The sequence below is a fragment of the Dermochelys coriacea genome, chromosome 9, assembly GCF_009764565.3.
Source record: "Dermochelys coriacea isolate rDerCor1 chromosome 9, rDerCor1.pri.v4, whole genome shotgun sequence".
NCBI lineage: Eukaryota > Metazoa > Chordata > Testudines > Dermochelyidae > Dermochelys > Dermochelys coriacea.
The window spans coordinates 1,459,445-1,484,559 of NC_050076.1; the positions used below are offsets into that span (position 1 = coordinate 1,459,445).

The following is a 25,115-nucleotide window of genomic DNA, read 5'->3' on the forward strand; positions in this document are numbered from 1 at the left end:
CTCATCTTTCCCCCAGGAACTGTTCCGCAGGTTGTGGACTCTCTCAGGGTCCCTCTGGAGGAAGTCGGAGCAAAAGCACAGGTTGCTTGACATCTTGCAAGCTCTACATTGGCAAATATAGCATTTCTGATCAACGAAATGATCTGGCAGACCCCAGAGTCCATAGCACCCACCTGCAAGCAAGCAAGCAGACAAAAAATACTGTGTCCCCGCTAAAGACATGGAATTTCTTTTTTTTTTTCCCCACCCCACTCCAAAACTCCCCTGTTGTCAATGCAGTACAGGAGACGTTCACAGTTAGGCCCAAACTGAGATGCCCATGTGCTGGGCATTTCACAGATGGGTGGAAGCATGAACGAATCCCAGCAGAGTGGCTGCAGTGTTGCTCTGCAAAGGCCATTACAACCCAATGACTGAAGTAGACCATTGCAATCCCAATGTGCCCCTAGGCAGCATTCTGACCTATGGCCCTCTGGGGCTCTTCCCCTTACACTGCTAGGCAGGAATCCCCGGCAGACTTTGGCTCTGCTGTGCTGCATGACACCACTCCCATTTTGCCAGAGGAACCTCTGCAGCTCTGGATGTGCCTCCTAGCATCTGGAATGGCTTATGCCTGATGTTAAAATTAATATGTTGTAATTTAATCTACAATTAAATGCCTCAATGCTTACACGTTTGCAAATATTTATTGTTTTTTAGGAGAATGTCCGTGCTCTGACAAAAGGAGTTCAGACTGTAATGGGATATAAACCTGGCAGTGGGCCTGTGTCTTTGGCTGCATCCAGCTCCGAGAATGTCAGAGGAAAGCCCTGGAAAAAACATGGGAATAAAAACAAAAAGGAGAAGGTTCGCAGAATCACTAAGCACCTAGATGCATAGCTGAGGCATTAGCCACATGCGCTTGTTGCCAGGCTGGAGACCGCAACATGTCCTACATGTTATGTGCGCACACTGAAGCAGAAAGGATAAACCAGCATCAGTGTTTCACATTGAAAATCTGACTGTGCGACAGATTGCCTGGGGCAGGTGTGTGAGGTCAGACTCTGCCACACGGTGTTTCTGTGTTTCTTCCTTCGGAGAAAGAAACAAAGCTCTCTGCTAACCATCAAAGAACTTCCCATTGATGTCTCCTGGAAGCAGGTCAATTTAGGCTTTTAACTGCTCCTGAAAAGTCAGCCCTTTTGACTAGAGTGGTTGGAGTCATTTTAGGAGTATGTTTAGCTTCCAAACCTATTTTATAGCTCTGGAGGGTTAAACAAAAACCTGTACAACTGACTAAGAAGTTAAATAATTCAATCTTATTGGATAAAGTTTGTTACATTTGAGACACTTTCATCTGTCTCCTTTTTTTAATCTGTTCTGGTAAATTCTGGCAGAACATAAATTAATGTTCAACAAGTTAGTCATGAATTTTTTTTGCTATTTAGTTCTGGCAACAGGCATGGTGTATCTGTATTGAAGCCACTCCCTTCTCGCTGCTTGGACAGTGCAACATTCAGTAGATTTTGTCTCTGGAAACTTTTCTGTTGGTTTACTGGCAAAGTAAAGAGCTGGAGATGTAGCTGGGCCTGAACATGCTGTGGAGAAGGAAATCTGGCTTTTGTTTCCCTGATGTTCTGTTGGTTTTGGAGTTAACGCTTATATACACTTTTCCATTTATCTCTTAAAACCATCTCCATCTGACTGAGTGCTAATATCTTTGGTGCCTAATTTGTCCCAAATCAATTTGATTTGATGTCCTGTATGTCTCATCGAAGGTCTGGTACTGGGCAGATGTAGATATAAAATAGGCAGTAACAGAAGCATCGTATGTAAAACCAGAATTGAGCCCCAAAATAATTCAAACTAATGAGCCTATATTAGTTACAGAAATATTCAATCTTCAAGAATTCAGTGTGACTTCAGTAGCAGGACAAGCTCAACAAATACTGCCAAAGTTGAGAAAAATCCAAACTCCACAGGTATGTGTCAGGGGCCAGAGCAACCCATCCAGGCTAGGGTTGCACACTGAGTCCCCTGCATCCATCTGTCGTTACTCTCCATTCCAGTGGCAGGGAATAATAGGACTGGAAAACATTATGAGGTTAGTTAACTAGTGCTTTGTTTTTCCAGGTTATAAAGTAGAATAACTGCCCTTGATGTTCTCTAGTAATCATTCTGCACCAAAAAGTTAAATTCTGCACTCAATATTTTAAAATTCTGCACATTTTGTCAGAATAACACAATATAATCACACCAATTTCAGTTATTTTTAGTCTTTTATTTCAAAATACCTGTTAGCAAGTATGTTTCTAACAATATAGACAACAAAAAAGATTCAGGAGATGTTTTCTGACAAACAGATTCCTTACTAGGCATATTGATACAGAACTCTTGAGTAATAATTCATTTAAACTACAATACAGAACCATATTTCCCATGCCCCTCAGAAGCAGTGCAAAGGCTTGGGGGAGTCAGGGGTAACAGAGGAGCTGAGGGAGAGAGAAGTAAATTGCTGGGAAGGAGCCTGGGTGTGAACTTGGAGGGTTGTTGGGTATGGGTGGGAAAAGTATGGAACAGGTTTTGGGGGGGGCAGGAAGGGATTGTTAGGGAGCTTCCCCCATGCAGACCCTGGCTGACCCCTAGTCTTTCCCATTTAGTCAGGCCCATGTGTCTGTGTCCTCACCCATCCACTCCCCTGTCCCTACATCTCCCTGTTCCCCCTCCCCTGTCCCCATATGTTTCTGTGCCCCCACCCAGCCATTCCCTGTCCCTATGTAGCTCTACACTCCCTTCCCCTGCCCCCATGTGTGTCTGCCTCTTAACTCCCATTCAGCCCCTGCCCCAGTCTGTCCTTCTCCACTAGCCTTTATGAGCCCCTATCTGACGCGCCCCCAGCACCCCACGCTGTCTTCTCATAACCCCTGACCTGGCCTGAGAAGCTCTATGAAGAAGGCAGGTTCTCTCTCTTTCCTTGCTGGCTGTGAGCTGCAGCTTTGTTCTACCACCACAGAGCCCTCTGTTGGGCAAAAGGCAGAACTGCAGACGTTATTTTCTGCTGGGAGCTGCTGCTGTTGTTCTTGCGCCATAGCGCCCTGTGATGGGCAATAGGCAGAACTGCAGCAACATTTTGGCAGAAGCTTTTTTCTGCACCAAAAAAATAGAATCTGCAGGGCTTATTAATTATGCGCACGTGCAGTAGCACAGAATTCCCCCAGAAGTAGGTACTGGACTTCATTTGATGGCACTTTACACCTGAGGATCTTATACCCCTTCGCAAACGTTGATGGCATTAGTGTGGGGAATTGCCCTCTTACATAGGGAAGTATCACTGCCCCATTGTACATCTGTGGAAATGGAGGCACAGACAGGTGACGTGAATTTAGTTGTGCAGTAACAGAATGTAGCTCTCCTGATCCCTAGTCTGTACCTTACTGGCACAAGTACACATTCACCAGGGAGTGTTGGAGGAATGGAGCCCTCATCCTGGAAAGGACCTGAGCTCCGTTCCTTGTCAGCATTTCTTCTGTGGGGTGGCCATGTTGAGACTTCGCCGGTAAGAAGCAGCGGAGGTGCTGAACTTTCTATCCTCAAGTGTGAACTGAATCTGGGAATCAGACATAACGAAAGGGGTTAATGGTTCTATTCTCAAGTGATTGCTTCAAGGTCTGCTAAGTGCAGAAGCCTGTGACACTGCTGATGCTACAGTGATGTTCCAATGGACAAGATACCGGTTGTGAGTCAGGAGAGCTATGTTGTGTATCTAGCTCTGCCACAGACTCTGGGCTTGTCTGCACACAGTCTTGAACTGGTTTAATTGAACCAGCGTAAACCCCCATGTGCATCTACCTTGGTTTAAAACTTCTAAGCTCTGTTTAACTTGCCCTATAAAGTGTCCACACAAGCACACACACACAACTATATTGATTTAACCCTTGATACAGAGGCTATCCTGCTATGAAACCTGGACATTGAACTCTGATCTCTGCATATGAGAAGAGGCATTTTAAATCACACCTTTTAGTTAAACTGGTGCAACTGTGTGTGTAGAGCAGGCCTCAGTTAGCCCTTGGCTAAATCATGTAACTTACCTGTGCCTTAGTTCCCCTCTCTGTAGAACAAGGGTGATACTTCTCCTCTCCATAAAGTGTTTTGAGCTCTATGGATAAACGGTGCCATAAAAGTCACGGAGAATCTAGAAATATCTCAGTGGATTTCTCAAAGTCAGGTTGTGGCATGTGAAGACAATTAGAGGATTGGGCCAAAAGAAATCTGATGAGGTTCAACAAGGACAAGTGCAGAGTCCTGCACTTAGGATGGAAGAATCCCATGCCCCGCTACAGACTAGGAACCAAGTGGCTCAGCAGCAGTTCTGCAGAAAAGGACCTAGGGGTTACAGTGAACGAGAAGCTGGATATGAGTCAACAGTGTGCCCTTGTTGCCAAGAAGGCCAATGGCATTTTGGGCTGTATAAAAGTAGGGGCATTGCCAGCAGATCGAGGGACGTGATCGTTCCCCTCTATTCGACATTGGTGAGGCCTCATCTGGAGTACTGTGTCCAGTTTTGGGCCCCACACTACAAGAAGGATGTGGAAAAATTGGAAAACATCCAGCGGAGGGCAACAAAAATGATAAGGGGACTGGAACACATGACTTATGAGGAGAGGCTGAGAGAACTGGGATTGTTTAGTCTGAAGAAGAGAAGAATGAGGGGGGATTTGATAGCTGCTTTCAACTACCTGAAAGGGGGTTCCAAAGATGATGGATCTAGACTGTTCTCAGTGGTAGCAGATGACAGAACGAGGAGTAATGGTCTCAAGTTGCAGTGGGGGAGGTTTAGGTTGGATATTAGGAAAAACTTTTTCACTAGGAGGGTGGTGAAACACTGGAATGCATTATCTAGGGAGGTGGTGGAATCTCCTTCCTTAGAAGTTTTTAACGTCAGGCTTGACAAAGCCCCGGTTGGGATGATTTAGTTGGGGATTGGTCCTGCTTTGAGGAGGGAGCTGGACTAGATGACCTCCTGAGGTCCCTTCCAACCCTGATATTCTATGATTCTATGAAGGACACGATCAAATCACGGCTCAGGACAATGGAACATCCTGCTCTTGCCAGTGCTGGCAACTTTGAACCCAAAAAGTGCTTAGTAGTATTAAACTGCATGTGTAACAAGGTGGCCTCCTCCTAAGAGCCAGGAAGCCTGGAGCTAGCCATCCCTGTTCAATAGGCCCATTTTTGCCATAATTAGCTGCCTCCCAGCATACGAGTGCTGACTAAGTGTTGTCAGATGACAGCCTGAAGCTTGGGCTTCATAAAAGGGAATAAAACAGTTTTAGTGGAGGAACCACAAGGAGCAAGCAAGGCTCCTGTGGAAGGCCCTGAAGTAGTGTCTGCAAGGACTCAGGGAAGTAGGCTGGAAGTCAGCACCCTATTGCAGAGCATAGAAGACAGACAGGTAGCCCTGAGGGCTGAGACTGTGAGAGGGACTCCATGGAAGCCACCTGAGTCTCCAAGCTCCATCCCAAAGCAGAAAGACTTAAAGGGAGCCCAGAAGGTAGGTGGAGGAGGAATCCCTGGCCACAAGGGGGCACGTGGGAGTCAAGTGCCCCGTTACAGTGTGTTTGTGTCACGTTACAAATAGCTTTAGGTATGCCAACGACTGCGCCATGGGATGCTCAGCGCCAGATGATCCCACTCAGGCAGACAGGGGAGGGAGCTTCTTGCCTTGTCCTGGTGACAGCTCAGATTTAATTTCTCCCAGCAGTTGCCAGGCATGAGGTGATGCAAAGATAGCTCCTAGGGTGAGAGTGGATGTACGAGGGATGGGATGATGCTAGATCAGTGACTCACTGTTCCCATTGCTTTCATATTTAAATAAATAAATATTCCTCCCGTGTGTAGAGTGAATCTGCTGCGTAAGCCATGCTGTGATGTACTGAAGCGGCAGGGATAGTTCACAGCGATCCGGGAGTTCTACACCACGCCCCTCAGATTGTCACCAAGAGGGGTTGAGTCTGAAGCCTGTAATGTCAGACATCTCCAGTTATTCTGGGACTGTGGGTGGAGTAGGGGAGGGTTAAATTTGGCATTTCTCCAACAGGAACACTTGTTTTTGTCTCAAATTGTGACCAAGTGCACATTGCAAAGATTCTGGTGGAAAAGAAGTTTCAAAATTTGACTTGAAACATTTTGTTTCAACATTTCTGGGCAAAACGTTTTGACATTCCCCAACTCAAAGCGTTTTGGTTTTGTGAACTGACTCGCAATGCAGTGTTTTGAGTCAGTTCAATAATAAACCCCACTTTTCCCAACAGTGGTGCATTGCATCATGAGAGTTATAGGTTAGGAACCTGATGGTACCATTTTCCCTTGGGGCCAGGCTACCTCGTGGAACTCCCATAATGTACCCCAAGACACATAAATCCCATGGTCCACTGTGCAGCTCAGTCAGAAGGAAATCCACATTGCTGTATGGGAGTTGTAGTCCTCCAGCCAATAGAAGAGACTGGAAGTCTGAATTACAATCCCATGAGGCAACATGTTGATAGGGAAACTCAGATCTATTTATTTAAACAGATTCAAAACTAAAGTCAGTTTCAAGTCAGTTAAAAAATAAAATATTCTGATTTGGGTTGAACTGACCTGAAATAAAATGTCTTGATTTTCCTGATGGAAAACTGAAAACTTTTAGCAAAAATCAAAATTCTCCTGCAGAAACATTTGATTTTGTGGAAAGTGAAAATCATTGTGACAGAACATTCCAGAATGACTCTGGAGCAGAGTCTGAACTGAGTTCTGCATCCCCCAGTCCAGACCCCTGCCTGTGTGTGTGTTTTGAAAGCTCCAGTTGCAATTGCAGATGGTTTCTGAGGGAGAAGGGCCGGAAGTGTCAGTTAAGGAGGTGGAAAAGCAGGAAGTGAGGGCATTAATGCTGCCAGGGATTGGGTATTGGCAGCTGTCAGGACAAGCTCCAGTTCCTTTGTATAAAAGCACCTGGTGTGAGAGGCTTGTCTGTGTGTTGCTAGGTGGAAATTTCACACAAACCAGCAAAACAAAGCCTGGCAGGAATCCGTAATAAGCAGCAGTATTTCTTTGCTCAAGGCACAATGTCCACCTAGCAATGGGACCCACCCTGTCCTCACCTTTTCCTTCCATATGCTAGATACAGCTACAAGCTTTTATGGCTCTTTCGTTCTAGTGCTGGAAAAACCTGGTAAATAGCAATAAAACTAATATTGTAAACTGTGTGCTCTAGTGTCTTCTAGGCTGAAGGATCTCAAAGCATTTTACAAATCCTGCGGTACTTGCTCCCATTGAAGTAAAGGAGTGAGGACTTTAAAATTTGGCACTGTATGTGCCCAGCTACTTGCCTGGGGGAGGCTATCAGCCAGCATGCCCCCTGCACAACTGTGGGGTAGAGAGCAAACTTTGGCCACTCATCTAAATGGTCTGGTCTACCCCAAAATAGCTGGAAGTGACAGGTGTTTGTACTGTGCTCATCTGTCTGCTGCGTGGCTCTGGCCTATCTGTAATCAAAGGGGGAAGGATAGGATTTCTGGCCAACATGGCTCCATGGTACAGTGAACAGGGCACAGGAGTGAGAGGCAGGAGACCTGGCCTCTATTCCTGGCTCTGCCATTGACTCAGTGTGTGACACCGGCCAAGTCCCTTCATACCTCTGTGCCTCTGTTGCTCCACCTGGAAAACAGGGGTAATAAGGCTTGCTAGCTTCTCTCTAGTGCACTGAGATCTGCACACGCTAGTATTATTTCTCTGTGCTGGCCATCCACCGATGGCTTGGCTCCAGTGCTGTGTCCTGTTCCTCTGCCCTTTGTCTCAGGAGCTCTTCAGAGCGGGCACTTCACCTTTCTTGTGTTCGGACAGCACCTGACACAAGGTGCTGCTTCTACAATCTAAATAAATAAATTCAGCCCTGTACGATTACTAAGCAGTGGGTGTCATTTCTTACCATGCTGCAGCTAAACACTTATAACCCCTCCAGAATGCAGCGTGCCTGTGCTTCTGGGTACTGAGTCTACCTGGGAAACAATCAAGGCTTTGCTGAGCCCCTGAATAGGTCACAAACTGTGACAAAGCAGGAGTTCTCTTATTGTGCTGCATGCCGAGGTCACTGTGAACTCCAGAGTGGCAGGGGGGCTAGAACTCGGACCCTCCCGCTCCAAAACCACAGGGCTCTTCTGCATGAGCGGAGGAGAATTTCCTAAAGCTGCTGTTAATCTAGGGGCTGTGACACAAGGGTAAGCAGTTCTGTTTTCCTGCCACAGTGGGATGTGATGACACATACACCGTTTGTTTTGCACTAGTGCAGTCAATGTGTCCTATGCACTAAGGCATGCCTAGCGCCCAGGGAGCTAACAGAACCATAGTCTGTTCCATGGTGCAGTGGGAGGTGGAGTTGGTTTGTTTTGCACTGGTCCAATCAACATGCCCCATATACTAAAGCACACTAAGGCCGAGGGGAGCTGGAGATGTGTTATCCCCCTTTTAGAAATGGGAAAACTAGATTCATGTGACTTGCTGAAGGTCACAGAGTGAATCAGTGGCAGAGAGAAGGGCTAGGAGCTAGAACCTCCTGGATTCTGTCCCTGATCTAATCCCTTGGCCACACTGACAAAAGCCTTCCCTGCTGCAACGGCCTTCCGTGTTCCAGAGCAAGCAGTAAGCATGGGGGCAGTTCCTGTTTCCTGCGAGGGGGATGGCTGGAGTGTAAACCTTTGGAGGCCCTGATGGTCTCCTATTGAAGCACTGGATGTGCTTTTAAGTGTCATAAACTAATAAATATTTCTCTCATCAAGTGGGGCAAGGTGCAATAGGTGCCGTAGCTTCCTCTCAGCTGTTTCCCTAAGAGCATGAAAGTTTCTGGCGCATGTAGAAGCCTGATTGCTCCTACAAAAGGCTGAGATGAAGGAGCAGCCGTGCTTCAAAGGAGCCATTGCCAGTGGAGTTAATGCTCAGCCTCTGTCAGCTGGGGAGTGACTTGCCCTGTTCCTGGTTCCCACAGGTTGAAATCCTCTTGCTGCTCTGGCTAATGCTTTAGAGCCAGCTGCTGCCAGGGGCTGAGCACCTTCCATTCCCATGGACTTGAAGAAAAAGAGAGTCCAGGCAGCAGCATGGGGGAGGTGCCATCACAGGCTTTGTGCAGCTTTCTATGGCTCGGTCAGATACTACAGTGACCAATGTGATATAGAAACTCAGACAGACAGAGAAACAAGGCCCTCAACCCGCTGGCAGGAGCAGACCTGGCCTGAGGAAGCAAAGCAACCGAGCACAGTAGCAGCGCCCAAGAGAGGACACCCAACAATAACAGACAGCAGCACCTGTCATGCTGTCAACACCGTGTATCTCTGCTTAGAGCCACCCCTTGGCCATGCAGCAGGAGTCACGTCCTCTAGCTGGACAGTGAGTCGATTCCATTCGTGCCTGGTTCACGCTCACCCTGCTGCTTGTTTGAGTCACAAACGTGTGAGCAAGCCAAGGACCTGGCCCTGCAGCACCTATGTATGGGATTGGGCTTCTGGCGTGAGAGCTGGGCTTTAGTACCGAAAGATCACAGCCACTGCTTGACTGCTTCAGTCCAGGCCAGGGCCTGGGCAAACACAGTACTCAGGGTGCCAGCCATGGAGCCAGGGAACGTGCGCATGGGTCCCTCCGTGCCCCTGAATGAAGAGCTAATCCCCTGGGTGTTCGCTGCCCCATGCAGTTGCCCACCCTCTGCCATCACCAAGGACACGGCGTGGCCCCACTAGGCCCGCAGCAGGGTGAAGTCCTGCTGGCCCCTCTGCTGCCACAGAGCCGTCAGGATGGGATGGGCCTGGCTGTTACAGGGCCGGTGAGGGGAAGATCTGCCCCAGGTGCTGCACCCGGGGGAGTTGAGTTCCCTGAAGGGAGGCTGCGGGGTCCCGGGGGTCTCTGCTGAGCTCACTCCGGGGTGGCTTGTGGCCATGCAGGGTAGCAGCCAGGAGCCCCAGCTGGCGCAGGGCGCTGGTGCTAGGCGCTGTACAGCCAGGCCCTGTCCCCAGAGCCCACAAGCCGAGCCCAGGACACGGGCCCTGGCTCGGCCGGGTCGGCGCGGAGCCCCACGCCGGGGAGCCCCCGCGGTGAGCTGGCCTGGCCTGGCCCAGCCCCCGGGGCGCGTGTCTGTCCCGGGCCGGGCCGGGCCGGGCCGGGCCGGGCTGCCAGGGACGCGGCGCCTCCCGCGGCTTCCCCGCTGGGGGCGTGTGGCCCGGCAGGGCGCGGAGCGGAGCCGGCTGCGCCCTGCGCGCCCGGGACCCGCCCCTCTGCCCCGGCCATGCCCCGGGCGGCTGCTCGGCGGGCTCCGGGGCTGCGATGGGAGCCGCCGCCAGGAGCCGGGGGCACCTCGCCGCCTGCCTGGCCCGGGACAGAGCCTGCGGCGCCGCCGCGCTGGGGAGCCTGGCCGCGCTGCTCTGGATGGCCGCCCACGGGCTGTGAGTCCGCCCGGCCCCGCGCCCCGCTGCCGGAGCCCCCGGGGGGTGTCCCGCCCAGGCCCGGGGGGAGAAGTAACGGAGCCCCCCCTGGAAGTTCTAGCTGGGTCGGAACCGGGGAGGCGGGTAGAGCTGGGCCCACGTGTACTGAGGCAGCCCCTGGGCGCCCGCCTGCTCCCCCCCCAGCCGGCCGGAGCCGGGTCACAGGCCGGGGGAGCCGGAGAAGGGGGCGTGGGAACCTGGCTGGGCCGGATCCTGCTCCGCGCCTGGGTTTCCCCGGCTGCAGGAGACTGGGTGCCCCAACACTGGGCTACGGATTCTGGAAGAGCAATTCCTCCTCCGGCCCTGGCTGCTCTGGGTGGCGTTAGGGGGGCCCTGGGGGTGGTTAGGTGGCCAAACACTTGCCCCCCCGTTGGTGACTCACCGGGGGACAGGCACTTCCTGCAGCCCGGGCTCAGGCTCCAAACTCGAAGAGAGGAGCAGGACTTGGCTCTCCGTGGCATCTCCCCGGGCTAGCGCAGGTGGCTCCCTGCCTGGCACCTGCCGTTGTGGATCTTCGCATTCTTAGGCTCCCCGCTCTCCCTAGGCACATAGGGAGTCGAGGTGCCTAACTCAGGCTTTGTGGCTCAAGGGTTTTCCTGTCATTTTCTAGAGCCTACAAGTTAGGCGCTGTGACCATCTGCATTGCAATGCCTGAGTCCCTGGGAGGATTCGGGCCCTGGTGACCTGATAGCGCCACCGCTGCAAACCACACAGGCCTCATGACAACCACCTTCTTGGGCTGGGCATTTCAAGACACAAAAGAAAGCTCTGTGTTTGGATAGGGGGCCTGAGGAGCCTGCTGAGAAGGAGCAGAGCCATAGGAAAGAAGTTTATAAATAACCAGTGATTGACTTGACCTGCAAACTCTTTGTGGGAGGGGCTCTCTAGTGTAAAAATATAATTAGGAAGGCCAAAAAAGAATGTGAAGACTAACTAGCCAGAGACTCAAAAAGTAATAGCAAAATTTTTTTAAGTACATGAGAAGCAGGAAGCCTACTAAGCAACCAGTGGGGCCACTGGACGATCGAGATGCTAAAGGAGCCCTCAAGGAAGATAAAGCCATTGCAGAGAAACTAAATTAATTCTAGGTCTCAGAGTAGCAGCCGTGTTAGTCTGTATTCGCAAAAAGAAAAGGAGTACCGGTGGCACCTTAGAGACTAACAAATTTATTAGAGCATAAGCTTTCGTGAGCTACAGCTCACTTCATCGGATGCATTAGATGAAGTGAGCTGTAGCTCACGAAAGCTTATGCTCTAATAAATTTGTTAGTCTCTAAGGTGCCACCGGTACTCCTTTTCTTTTTAAATTAATTCTTTGCATCCGTCTTCATGGCTGAGGACGAGGGAGATTCCCACACCTGAGCCATTCTTTTTAAGTGAAAAATCTGAGGAACTGTCCCAGATGGAGGTGTCATTAGAAGAGGTTTTGGAACAAATTGATAAACAGTAATAAGGCATCAGGACCAGATGGTATCATGCAAGAGTTCTGAAGGAACTCAGATGTGACATTGAACTTCTCTACCTATGGTCATGGCTGGCCCTGTAGACTTAGTCTTCTTGTCTTCCTGCAAGGTATCATCGAATCTACAGGCCTCGTACTCTGTTTTATTCCTGCTGATTTTCATGCCATTTCTTTCAAGCATGCACCTCTGTCTTGTTAAATCTTCTTCCACTTGCCCTTTGCTCTCCCCTGCGAGCGCTACGTCATCTGCAAAAGCCATGCACCAAGGGGCACTCTGGATGTTTTGTGTAAGTGCATCAAGCACCAACAGGAACCAAAAGGGGCTTAGTGCTGAGCCTTGATGTGCTCTGACTCTTTCTAAACACTGTTCGGTTTCTCCACATGGATTTCGGACTGTGGTCACAATACGTACCAACGGTACGTGTCCCAGACAAGTCTGATATAGTCTTCAGGCATCGGTTTCGTTGTCATACATCTCCAGATGACTTCTCTTAGAATGTGATCATAAGCCTTCCCAACATGGATGAGTACTGTCTGCAGGGTTTTCTACTTTTCTCTGTATTTTTTCCACAAGCAATCTTAATGCAAAGAGAACATCCATTTGTTCAGTTCCAGTAGAACAGTTTCTAATTTGTTGGGTACATTTGTGAAATGGCTAGAATGAGTGGGACCAGGGGGGTGAGATGATCTTTTTTTATTGGACCAACTTCCATTTGAAGGAGACGAGCTTTCGAGCCACACAGAGCTCTTACTGAGTGGTCTATTTTGGGGGATGTAATTTTAGGCTACACAATGATGATTTAAAGGGAAACGGCTGAGCCATGTCTTGTACAGCTTTTATGTTCTTATTTATTTGCTTTTTACTCTGTTGTTCATAACCTTAGACCCAGCTCCTGCCGCCCTTTACGTGAGCCAACATATGAAAATTAATGGGAAAATTAACCGTCGGCAGGCGTGTGCTTTACCAGGTTTCCCCTCCTCTGTCTATGTTTATATAGATTTATTTATTTGGATAAGGGATGTAATTAGCCTGGCTGCGTTGCTTAAAAATAACCACCACCTTGTCCAACATGCTGCGTTCTCATGCCAAAGCATCTGTATTACTGCACGAGCATCATCCACTGATCTCAGTCCAGCTCAGCACCATCTGGAGTTCACCCTTCGCCCGAGGTGTGTTGAGTTTGCTCTGCAGCGGCTCGTCACCGCTGAGTCTTGGCCCCCATGTGGGGAGCTGTGGCCCAGGGAGGGGACGTGAGCTGCCCTGGCCACCCCTGACACAGACCTAGTGCTAGGACTACTGGAGAGTGCGATGCTGGCTAGTACTCAGCGAGCTGTGTGGTTACAGGAACAGCCCTGGGGCAAGCCAGAGAGCACCCTGGCCATGGGTCCTGGTGTGAAACAGGAACCTGCCGTTGCTAGTTAGTAGCATGTCCCACGGTCCCACTGACGGGGCGTGCTCTGATTGACTCTCCCACGTACTGGGCTGCAGGACCTGGCCTCATGGGCACTGGGGTGTGCTGGGGGACCCTGGACACTGTTAAATAGCTCAGCCTGTGCCTCATCCTAGCCGATAAAGCTGGACTGAGAACCCCAGCCCCTGGGTGAAAGGGCAGTGCTCCCCTGCTCTGAATCCTCTCCCTCTGTGTCCCCCCCAGGCTGTTCCGTGCCCGCTGCAGGAGGAAGGGCCGGCAGGAGGCATCGGTGCTCTGCATCATTTACAGCTTTGTGGGCAGCATGTGCAACACGATCGGGGCACTCCTCGCCAAGCAGCTTACCATCCAGGTGCGTGGGAGACATCCGGCCTGCCCCCGCAGAGGCCTGCAGATCCTGGAGGTCGGGCATGGGACAGGTTGGAGCCCTCAGCCCAACCCCTGCAGCCAGTGCAGGATGTTGGCTAGGGCTTTGGCCATGGGTACAGATGATGGCGCTCCCTATGTGTCCCTGGGCCCAACACGTGTCAGAGAGTACTGCCCCAAACCCCTCAGCCCTGGCCAGGCACAGCTGGCCCTGCAGTCCCTGGGCGCCTTGCCTCAGGGCTGGAGGGGGCAGGTTCCCCTGGCTGAGTTCTGCCCCTTTGTTCCATGGTGGTCCCCCCACCACGAGACCCTGCCCCAAGTCCCCTGAGGTAACAGCAATCCCAGGGCCAGCACAGATCCCAATGGCAGCTCTGATCCTTGGGAGCCCCCCCACCATGCGGGCAGTCAACTCTGACATAAGGCCCCTCCCTTCACCTCAGCCATGGCTGCCGCAGGGTCCCCCTGCTGAGGAGGGGACTCCGGGAGGGTGAGGATAACGCAGGCTCAGCCCAGCTGCCTTTCCCTTGTAAACTGCGCTGGGGGCCATGTGCGTTTCCCTGCCCTCCCAGCCAGGCCGGGCCCCACAGAGAGACCTGACGAGGGGACGGTGGCAGGGAGTGCGGCGGTTCATGGGCAGGGGTCCCTGCCCCATGCAGAGGGGGGCCTCGGTCCCCCACTGATGACATGGCTCTTTAAGCCTCGGTGCCACCCTTTGCTGCACCTTCTTCCCCTTGACCCGGAGCAGCCGTTCCGGGTGGGCGTCTCCCTGGCTGAGTCACTGGGGACGGGGAGGGTGAGGCTCATGCTCCCCACCCTGTTTGTCTTGTTCCTCAGGGCGGACGGAGTAACAGCTGCTTCCCTGAGGTGGAGTCATGAACAGCCGACTCTGCCACTCTGGGCCCAGCCTCGCTCACGGCCAGTGTCTCCTCAGCACACGGCTGGCGCTCAGGGTATGTCCACACTGCAGGCAGACACCCGTGGCCGGCCCGGGCCAGCCGACTCAGGCTCTGGCTAAGGGGTCGTAGAATTGCGGGGTCGATGTTCGGGCTCTGGGATCGTCCCCCCCTTGCAGGGTCTGAGGGCTTGGGCTGGAGCCCGAACATCTACCCTGCAATTAAACAGCCCCTTAGGCCGAGTCTACTCGCCGTGGGTGTGTAATTTCTGTGTAGACGTACCCTCAGAGGCCACGATAGCTGCATTAGAAAGAGATACAAGGAGACACCCCGTCCTTGTCCCTCCCAGACAGACCATCTCAGGGCATCTGGCATGGGGAGATGCCGTTCAGTTCTGCCCCTCAGGCTCAGCCAGCAATCCCTTCCCCAGTGCATGGGGCAGGCAGGATGGAGGGGACCCAGAGCGCTGCTGCCTTTAGTTAGGCTGGGCTGCGAGGGACGTTGCTCTGGTTTAACTGGAGGTGGGATTTTTAAGCCCAGTAGTGAAAACTTGCGCGACGTTCTCTTCTCCCACATGGGGGCGACGCGGGCCCTGACTTGTGCGCACAGTTCCCAGAGCTGAGCGTGCAGACGGGCTGGGTGTGTGAACACACGGACCCCCACGGCTGTTTGCAGCTGCGCACCCAGGGGTGCTGCCAGGGAAGGAGGCACGTCAGAGCTGGAGCGGCAGTGCCTTTACCTGCTTGGAAAGGGGGCTGCACGCCGCACGCTTCCTGAGCTGAGCGTGAATGTGAAAAACGGGCGAGCACGGCAGGCCAGCGCCATTGCTGTGGGGAGGGAACAGCCTCATGGTGCTGCCCTGCAGGGCAGTTGTGCCCCCTCCCCTGCCTCACTGCCAGTCCCAGGGCTCTTGCTCAGAATGGGATGGTCCCTGCAGGTTTTTCACAGCAGGGCTTGTTGGGGCAGGCGGGCTCTGTGTTACACACCCATTGCTGTCCGCATGTTAGCACAGGGGCAGCTGGGGCAGGGTGGCTCTGTGTTACGCACCCATCGCTGTCCGCACCTTAGCACAGGGGCAGCTGGGGCAGGGTGGCTCTGTGTTACGCACCCATCGCTGTCCGCACCTTAGCACAGGGGCAGCTGGGGCAGGCGGGCTCTGTGTTACGCACCCATCGCTGTCCGCACCTTAGCACAGGGGCAGCTGGGGCAGGGTGGCTCTGTGTTACGCACCCATCGCTGTCCGCACCTTAGCACAGGGGCAGCTGGGGAAGGCGGGCTCTGTGTTACACACCCATCGCTGTCCGCACCTTAGCACAGGGGCAGCTAGGGCAGGCGGGCTCTGTGTTACACACCCATCGCTGTCTGCACCTTAGCACAGGGGCAGCTGGGGAAGGCGGGCTCTGTGTTACACACCCATCGCTGTCTGCACCTTAGCACAGGGGCAGCTGGGGAAGGCGGGCTCTGTGTTACACACCCATCGCTGTCCGCACCTTAGCACGGGCATCTGGGGCAGGGTGGCTCTGTGTTACACACCCATCGCTGTCTGCACGTTAGCACAGGGGCAGCTGGGGCAGGTGGGCTCTGTGTTACACACCCATCGCTGTCTGCACCTTAGCACAGGGGCAGCTGGGGCAGGCGGGCTCTGTGTTACACACCCATCGCTGTCCGCACCTTAGCACGGGCATCTGGGGCAGGGTGGCTCTGTGTTACACACCCATCGCTGTCCGCACCTTAGCACAGTGGCAGCTGGGGCAGGGTGGCTCTGTGTTACGCACCCATCGCTGTCCGCACCTTAGCACAGTGGCAGCTGGGGCAGGCGGGCTCTGTGTTACACACCCATCGCTGTCTGCACCTTAGCACAGGGGCAGCTGGGGAAGGCGGGCTCTGTGTTACACACCCATCGCTGTCTGCACCTTAGCACAGGGGCAGCTGGGGAAGGCGGGCTCTGTGTTACACACCCATCGCTGTCCGCACCTTAGCACAGGGGCAGCTGGGGCAGGCGGGCTCTGTGTTACACACCCATCGCTGTCTGCACCTTAGCACAGGGGCAGCTGGGGAAGGCGGGCTCTGTGTTACACACCCATCGCTGTCTGCACCTTAGCACAGGGGCAGCTGGGGAAGGCGGGCTCTGTGTTACACACCCATCGCTGTCCGCACCTTAGCACGGGCATCTGGGGCAGGGTGGCTCTGTGTTACACACCCATCGCTGTCTGCACGTTAGCACAGGGGCAGCTGGGGCAGGTGGGCTCTGTGTTACACACCCATCGCTGTCTGCACCTTAGCACAGGGGCAGCTGGGGCAGGCGGGCTCTGTGTTACACACCCATCGCTGTCCGCACCTTAGCACGGGCATCTGGGGCAGGGTGGCTCTGTGTTACACACCCATCGCTGTCCGCACCTTAGCACAGTGGCAGCTGGGGCAGGGTGGCTCTGTGTTACGCACCCATCGCTGTCTGCACGTTAGCACAGGGGCAGCTGGGGCAGGCGGGCTCTGTGTTACACACCCATTGCTATCCGCACCTTAGCACAGGGGCAGCTGGGGCGGGGGGCTCTGTGTTACGCACCCATCGCTGTCCGCACCTTAGCACAGGGGCAGCTGGGGCGGGGGGCTTTGTGTTACACACCCATCGCTGTCTGCACCTTAGCACAGGGGCAGCTGGGGCAGGCGGGCTCTGTGTTACACACCCATCGCTGTCTGCACCTTAGCACAGGGGCAGCTGGGGCGGGGGGCTTTGTGTTACACACCCATCGCTATCCGCACCTTAGCACAGGGGCAGCTGGGGCAGGCGGGCTCTGTGTTACGCACCCATTGCTGTCCGCACGTTAGCACAGGGGCAACTGGGGCAGGGTGGCTCTGTGTTACACACCCATCGCTGTCCGCACCTTAGCACAGGGGCATCGGGGGCAGGGTGGCTCTGTGTTACACACCCATCACTGTCTGCACGTTAGCACAGGGGCAGCTGGGGCGGGGGGCTCTGTGTTACACACCCATCGCTGTCCGCACGTTAGCACAGGGGCAGCTGGGGCGGGGGGCTCTGTGTTACACACCCATTGCTGTCCGCACGTTAGCACAGGGGCAGCTGGGGCGGGGGGCTCTGTGTTACACACCCATTGCTGTCCGCACGTTAGCACAGGGGCAAGACTGTCGGGCATCACTGCCACCAGCCACTAGGGCAGAGGGTTTGGAATCTGTTTGAAAAAATTCCTTTTGTGCGTAAATTCTCCAGGCTGGTTCCTGGGGCCGGGATGAGTCCGTCTGACGTCGCTGCAGAAGTTCATCTTGCTGGGAGTCCTTGCGGTGGTGCAGGACGCTCTTGGGGGTGTTGGGCCAGACTCTGGTGTGCTGTGGCCAGGAGGCTGTCTGCAGTGGGGGCTGAGAAGGCGGATACTGTGTACTTCACTGGGTTATCCGGAGTAAAATCTGAACTCTGTCATACTCCATACTCCTGTCAGGCCTGGGAGCTTCGGAGCCCCCTGGGGTGACGTTTGGCACCATGGGCTGTCGGCCAGTGACAGAACCCCAAGCACTATAGCTCAGGAGAGATCTGCACTGGAGTGTCCAAACGGCCACCCCAGCCGTGAGCAGGGCACGACGCCGGGCCTTCGCCCCTCCTCACCCCCCCGTCAGCTGCTGGCTCTCCCAGGGACACTGGGTCTCGGCTAGATGGGCAGAGTTTAGTTCAGCTCCAGAGCCTGCTGCGGGAGCTGTCTGCCATTGCTCTCCGCAGCAGGCCCTATCTCTGCCATGGCCCATGAGGAGGCTACAGACGCTGTTGGTCTGGGGGAGGCCCAGGGAGAGCTGGGGTCACCCGAAGGCTGTCACAGAGATCTGTGCTGAGAGCTGAGGACCGGAAGTTGGGACCCATCCGCTCTTTCCTAGCTCTGACACCTGCTGGCTATGTGACCTTGGCCAAGGCTGTTCACCTCTCCGTGCCAGGGCCATGCGCAGAAGGAGGCTACCATATCACCCTCTCAGGGCTGTTGGGAGACTGGTCCTCACCGTCCATAAAGCGTTTCCCCATCCTGTGATTGTGGCTCTGATCTGAGTGGTCTCTCCGCAGGTCTTCACAGGGGCGTACATGGTTGCTGTCGACATCATTCACTTCCTGCTGATTCTCTTTCCTGTCTGCGCCTCTGACCCCAGACCTGCACCAGGTATGTGCCCGGCGGGTCTCCCTGTCCTGCATGGTGGGGGCAGATCAGAGGGGGGAACTCCAGGCGATAACCTGGCCCCTCCCCAGATAGGATGCATACAGGAGTGTTGGGGGGCCCAGCATGCTACAGGGGCTGAATCCGTTCCAGGCCACACAGACGGGACAGGCAGGTAGGATGCTGGTAGAGCAGGGCTGGGGAGATGAGAGGTGAGGAGCATGCAGCTGGGAGGGGGATTTGGGGAGAGGCCTGGCTGGGGAGGTGTGGCTTGGAAGGCTGGATGCTGAGGAGGTGGGGGCTGGGCGGGGGCTTGAAGGCTGGGATCAGAGGGAGCTGGGCGATGGGGAATTGAGGGAGAAGCTGCATGCAAAGCAGGGGGGGCTGAGTGCTCTCTGGGTGCTGGGGGAGTGCACTGGGCGTGGAGGGGGTGGGGTGGATGCTGCGGGATGGAGGGAGAGGGCTGGGTGCTGCCTAGGATGGGGGATTGGTAGGGATAATAGAGGGCTGGGAGACGGGTAGGATGGTAGGGAGGTAAGGACGGCGCCCCCCCCCCAGTGCAGCCAGTGACCCGGGGGCAGGCGAGCTCTTGGGGGACGAGGGTCCTCTTTTGGGGGAAATGTTCTCCAGCAGCAGAAGCTGGAGCTGCCGAGGACCCGCTCCCTACGGTGAGCTCTCGGCTGGTGCTTTCAGTGCGGGACCAGTTCCCCGACAGGCTTTCGCTGTGTCTCCCGGCTGAGGCTCTGTGTCCTGCGCAGATCCGCCCGGCAGGAGCAAGAGGAGGAGGCGGCAGGTGAGGAGCAGCCTCCTTGCCCTCGCTCTCCCCCTGTGCATGGGTCCCGGCTGGTACGTCCTGGCCATGGTCGCCTCATCCTCCCCCGAGGAGTTCCACGGCGCACAGAGGAGACTGCTTGGGACGGTGCTTCAGGTAAAGCAGCTCCCGCTGCCTGTGTCCCTCTGGGCGGGCAGGGATCCCGTGATGGGTCCAACAGTCGCGGGAAGGCAGGCGCTGTGCGGGATGTGACAGTGTGTCCGGGCAGATTAGCACATGGGGGTGACGCGCAGTGGCTGGCGGGGCCCCTACCGTGCAGTGGGGGGAGCCCTGGTGGCTCCCAGTGGCTCAGGATTTCTTATCCTCCCGTCCCACAGGAGAACACGGAAGTGCTGGGCTTTGCTCTGGGGATGCTCGCTGCGCTCATGGCCTTCACGGCCAGGATCCCCGCCCTCTCTGGAGCGGTAAGTGGGCTGGCGGGAGCTTGGTAACGCCAAGCCGCTGCCGTGCCGGGAGCCCTGCACAGGGTGGGGGCCCTGGTGGCCGTGCAGTGCACGTGGCTCCGTGGCCTTGGGAGTGTGGGGGTGCACAGCCTGCGAGCTAGCTCCAAACTGGAGTGTGTCCGCCCCGGCCAGGGCGCAGGGCTGCAGCCACAGGGCCCAGGGTCAGTGTAGATGTGGGTCTTGTGGCCCCTCCCAGCACGCTGGGGCATAGCACTATCTCCTGGACAGCCCCTCCCCGAGTGCCCATGTGCCAGGGTGAATCCCACCCTCTGTGTTCCCCCTGCCCGGGCCGCCCTTCCCAGCCTGCCACCGTCTCCTCAGCGCTCATGCCTGCCCTGGTGCTGTTGCCCGACACTACATGAGGCCCAGGGGTTCTTATCCCATGTCCTGTCCCGCCCCCGCTCCTCCAGTCTGTCTGTCTGTCTGCTCAGACCGACTGCCCGGACTCAAGACTCCACTGAGGCCTGGGCCATGCTGGACAGCACAGCCTGCCCCTGCCAGACCCAAGGGCCTGAGCCTGCCCGTGGCAGCAAACCTCTTGTCTCCATGGGTGCGAGTGTTTGCAGGCTCAGGGCTGGGCTGCGGTCCCTGCTGCTGCCTGGCTGGGCCTCGCTCTCCCTAACCCAGGGTTTGTTCTGCCCCTGCTGTAATAGCAACGAGATCCTGGATTGACCGGGCTGCTCTCTTGGGGAACCAGACCAAGGGGTTTCCCTTTGCCTTGGGCTCAGATCCCAGGTCGATAAGGGCCCGTGGGGGCACGGAGCGTGGCAGCGTTCACATTGCCCTCGCAGGGTGGTGGCGCAGAAGGAGGCAGTGCACCAGTCCCCGGTGTCTGCGTGCGTGCACAGCGAATGGTATTTGGTTGTTCCCGTGTTGCTACAGAGGCAGATACCTGTGGTGTGGGGCATGGACCAGGCTCCCGGCTGCAGACAGCGATGTGCACTGTGCTATATCTGCCGCAGGGTGCGGCCCGGCGAAGCAGGGACTGGCTCTGCTGCCATGGGTGCCCCACAGGGCGGGGGGGGGGGAATGGCTCATGCTGATTCAAGGAGCCATTCTGACCTTCACCTGCTTTCTGCAGTGCAGAGGGAGGCTGTCTCCAGTGACCCAGCTCTGGGCCAGCGTCTCCTCGGCCCTGGCCAGCGTCCTGTATGCAGCGGCCATTGTGACTTACGACCAGCGCCCCGCGTACTTTGTGAGAGCCATGCCCTGGCTCCTGCTCTCCCTGGGCTCTGCTGCGCTCGACGTGGCTGTATCCTTTCCCCGCTGGCTCCATGGGCTGGCACGGTGGGTTTGGCACCGCAGCCAAGGGCTGGGTGGGCCATGGGGACTGAGCACCCCTCAGCTCCAGGGCACGACGCAGGCTGCAGAGGTTAGGCCCCGGGGTCTGATGGGCCCCAAGGGCTGCGGATCCTGCCCAAACCACGCCACACTGGCCAGCTAGGTCGTGTGGGCTGGGCATTGTCCCTGAGCCAGTGCTGGGTAGCTGCCTTCCAGGCAGCCATGTTGCGGGGCTCATGTTACCCTGAGACACCGTCACTTCCTGAACCCGGGGAGCTCAGATCGCCTGTCTGTCCTGCTTGATGAAAAGCCAGATGAGCCAGTGGCTGGGCCTTGGGGCTGAGGCAACCGAGACCCCGGACACGTGGGCGCTGCTGGCACAAGTGGAGGAGGAAGAGCCGAAGGGAACCGAAGAGGAAGAGGTTTCTCCTCCTGTCTCTGGATTCTGCGCTGCCCTGCACCGTGTGCTGCCACTTGCCCTGCAAGGGGAGATGGCCGGGGGCCCACCCTGCTGTGATGCGGCCCCTGCGGTGCCTTGCCGAGGCGGTAGGACGGGCGGCTGGGCCCGCTGCAGAGCTCGCTCCTGTGCTGGCCGCAGGCAGTTGAGAGCCAGCCGAGGTTTTTGTGCCTCTTGGGTTTGACATTGGCCCTTTTACCCCAGCATCCCGCTACGTCACTGCACGGGATGCAGCCTGATCCGGGGGCCCCGCTCTCCTCTGTGTGCAGAGCTGTTCCTGGCTCCTTCCTCCCACCCCCTTTGGGGGGCTGCACAGCCCACACTGACAGCCCCTTGGGCTATCCCCCGTGCCTGCTCCCCACCTGCCCCACCACCCTTCCTCTCCCTCTGCCCAAGAGCACCCCCCCAGGTGCTCTGGTTCTTCATGGAGCCCGCAGTGACGCTCTGCCAGTTGTGTCGTGCCACAGTGGGAGGGAGGGAAGGACGGGTCGTTGCTATGGCCTCCATTGACGAGCTCAGCCCTGCAGTTCCCAGTGCATGCTGGGATTTGCACACTCACTGCCCCCCCCCAAGGCCCCCAACTGGCTGCTGCTGAGCATGTTCCCGGCCCCCAGGTGCTCCATGGGGGGGCTGCCGTCGGTCGCTGCCTGGATCTCACCATCGAGCAGGTGCAGCGGTGAGGCGGGAGAACAGCTGGGGTGCTGGGCGGCTGGCAGCAGCACGGAGCTGGGGTGCGGGTTGGAGGAGAGAGGCTGGCCAGGGTCGCAGTGGGCTGCAGGGGGCAGCCAGCCAGCGAGAGAAGCCGAGCCGAGCCGTGCTCTGTGTGTGCACACGCCCGCCCTGCTGCCGCCTGTTCTGGGGGTGACCGGGGGCTCCTCGGTCTGCAGCTTTTGGGAGCCCTGCCCCATAAGCAGGGGGGTCTGCTACCCAACCCTCCACCCCCGTGCTCTCCCCACCCAGGCGTCTCCTCTGGGGGTTTCTGATCCTCCTGCTGTGCCCTGTGATTGTACGTTGGTAAATCCTGTTCCCTGCTACGTCCAGGCTGGCCGCGGTGCAGCGACGCTGCCGGGAGATGGACAGACGAGTGCTGCAGACCCTGCCCTGCCAGAGCCCCTTGCCTACCCTCCAGTCCAGGTCATCCACGTCAAGCTCTCCCCCTCCAGCTCCTCGGACATCTCCTCCATTAGCTCCGAACTCGAGGTAGGTGGCTGATGCTGGTCATCTGCACTGGATCCTGTGCTAACCCCAGCCTCTTGCCTTGAACTCGGCCCGCCCTGCCTTAAGTAGTGCACAGAGCACAGAGCCCGCTAGCCCCAGGCCAGGGACCGTCCCACCCAGGTGTGTGTGTGGCAGTGAGAGCACTCCCCATGGCCGAGTCCCCAGAGCGTCGTGGCTAATTGCCACATGATAGGGTCCAGTCACAAGAAGCCAGCTCCCCTGATAACCAGATATCCCCCCCAAACAAACACACATGCACACACACACCCAGGGGCTGCGGTAGGGCCCCTCTCCATCTCTGCCTCGCTGGCTGCTGTGGGGCAGGCTGGAGGGCCAGGGCAGTTCCCACTAAGGCAAAGCGCCGCTTGCCGTTAGCAGAAGCTGGCAGGGCTGATTGTAAACTAAAGACTGAAACAGAGCTCAGCACGTAGCCCATGCTTACTGCGTCATAGCCAGGGCAGGGCACGTCGCCCCATATTAAACTTGACCTCATCTCCCAGGAGAAGACCCTGGTTTCAGTTGCTTCAACCTTTGCCAGACTGTCACTGTTTGAGCCGAAAGTCCCAGGCTGGGGACTGCCTCAGGCTGAATTATATTTTGAAGATTTCACCCAAGATGGTTTGGCTGGAATGAGGCTGGGAAAATACGTCGTTTGGGCCAGGTTAAAAATTCGGGCGACCTTTTCTTTCAAAAATTCTAGCTGACGCTCCCCACCCCCAGTCTCCAACACCCCCGGCTCGCAGCAGGGATTTAACCTTTGGCAGGCATGAGTTGGGGGCAGGGATGTGCCTTTTGCCATCTCTGTGAAAATCTGTCCAAGTCTGGCCAGTTTATAAGCTGTGGAGACTGGCTGGGCAAAGGGACTGGAACAAGGGGCCGGGGCGGGAGTATGGTGGGATTGAATGTGGAGCCCAAGGACGGGGTTTGAAACTGGGAACCACTCGGGGATGGAGGCGCAGCGGGAGAGAGACGTTTGATGAGGACCAGGATGGGAGGGATCTGGGTTGAGAGGGCTGAGACTGACTAGGTGAGGAGGGAAGAACTGGGACGAGGAGCCGGGGTGGGGAAGAGACAGGACAGGGACAGGTTGGTGGGATGGGGCAGAAAAGGTCACGCTTGGGGGGAAAATGGGCAGAAGAGTCTGTGCCCACTAGAGCACACTCCCCTCCGGAGCCTGGAATGGGAACCCATTTCATTCCTCTGCTGTTAGCAAATAGCTGTGAGACCCACTGGCAAAGTGGCCCATTCCCCTCTAGAGCTGGCTGACACAGAGGATGACAGCCTACTGCTGCTGCCAGTCACACTGTTAGCTCAAGTGGCAGAGGTGTGTGCAGTGGATCTAAAGGTTCCAACCCTGCAGCTGATCTTTGTGGGTTTCAAAGTAATGCCACATGACAGAAATGACAGAATTTCTGTTAATTCCGCTTGCTGTTTAACAAAGCCTAGGAAATGTACACACGCACAACTGCGTTAAGGGCACATTATTACGGTTACAAAGTCAAGCCCACAAAAGTAGGGAAATGCTGGAATTACCTTTGCCCGGGCAACCTTAATTTGCCCCATTGTGCTGGTGCATCAGGATACAGTCTTTAATTACATGATCACGTACAATTTTGTTCATAGGCCCACTTCTCTGGGGATGAATAGGGTTGGGTAGTGAGGAGGCTGTTGTCTACAGAACCCCCAGCGTCACTTGTTGCAGAAGTTGGAAGGTGTGTACTGATAGTGGGGCTGGGAGACTTCAGGCCTTAGCCGGCCAGTTTGGAAAGTGCTTAGTGATTGGGGCAGGGGATTGTAGAAAGAGAAGGGATGGTCTCATGGTCAAGGCAATTGAATGCTGTGCTGGGGAAATGGATTCTCTTCCTGCCTCTGCCACAGAGTTCCTGTGTGATGCTGGGCAACTCACTTAAACCAGACTTTTCCCAGGTGATCCTAATTGTGTGGTTGTCATTTTCTGGGTGCCTGACTTGAGTTCCTGGGGTTTGATTTGCAGCAGTTCTGAGCACTCACAGCTGCAACTGACATCAATAGGAGTGTGCTGTGAACATTTAAATAACTGTACAGTGCTGAGTACACTGAAAAACCAGGTCCTAGGTGTCTCA

The 25,115-nt window shown here is 55.5% G+C and overlaps 1 protein-coding gene across 2 annotated transcripts in view; it reads left to right on the forward strand.

Annotated features, from left to right (window-relative positions):
* The window catches only part of LSG1 (large 60S subunit nuclear export GTPase 1), a 39,296-nt gene extending 19,614 nt beyond the window's left edge, over positions 1–19,682 (forward strand). Inside the window, exons 14-16 of one of the 2 annotated variants that reach the window (XM_043492182.1) lie at positions 13,601–13,727; positions 18,695–18,788; positions 19,541–19,682. In XM_043492182.1, the coding sequence (XP_043348117.1) occupies positions 13,601–13,727; positions 18,695–18,771 (204 nt within the window). In that variant the 3' untranslated portion in view covers positions 18,772–18,788; positions 19,541–19,682. Of the gene's footprint in view, positions 1–699; positions 1,326–13,600; positions 13,728–18,694; positions 18,789–19,540 lie in introns of those variants that run through there. The other variant, XM_043492183.1, reaches the window with a different exon arrangement.
* The last annotated feature ends 5,433 nt before the right edge of the window (positions 19,683–25,115 follow it).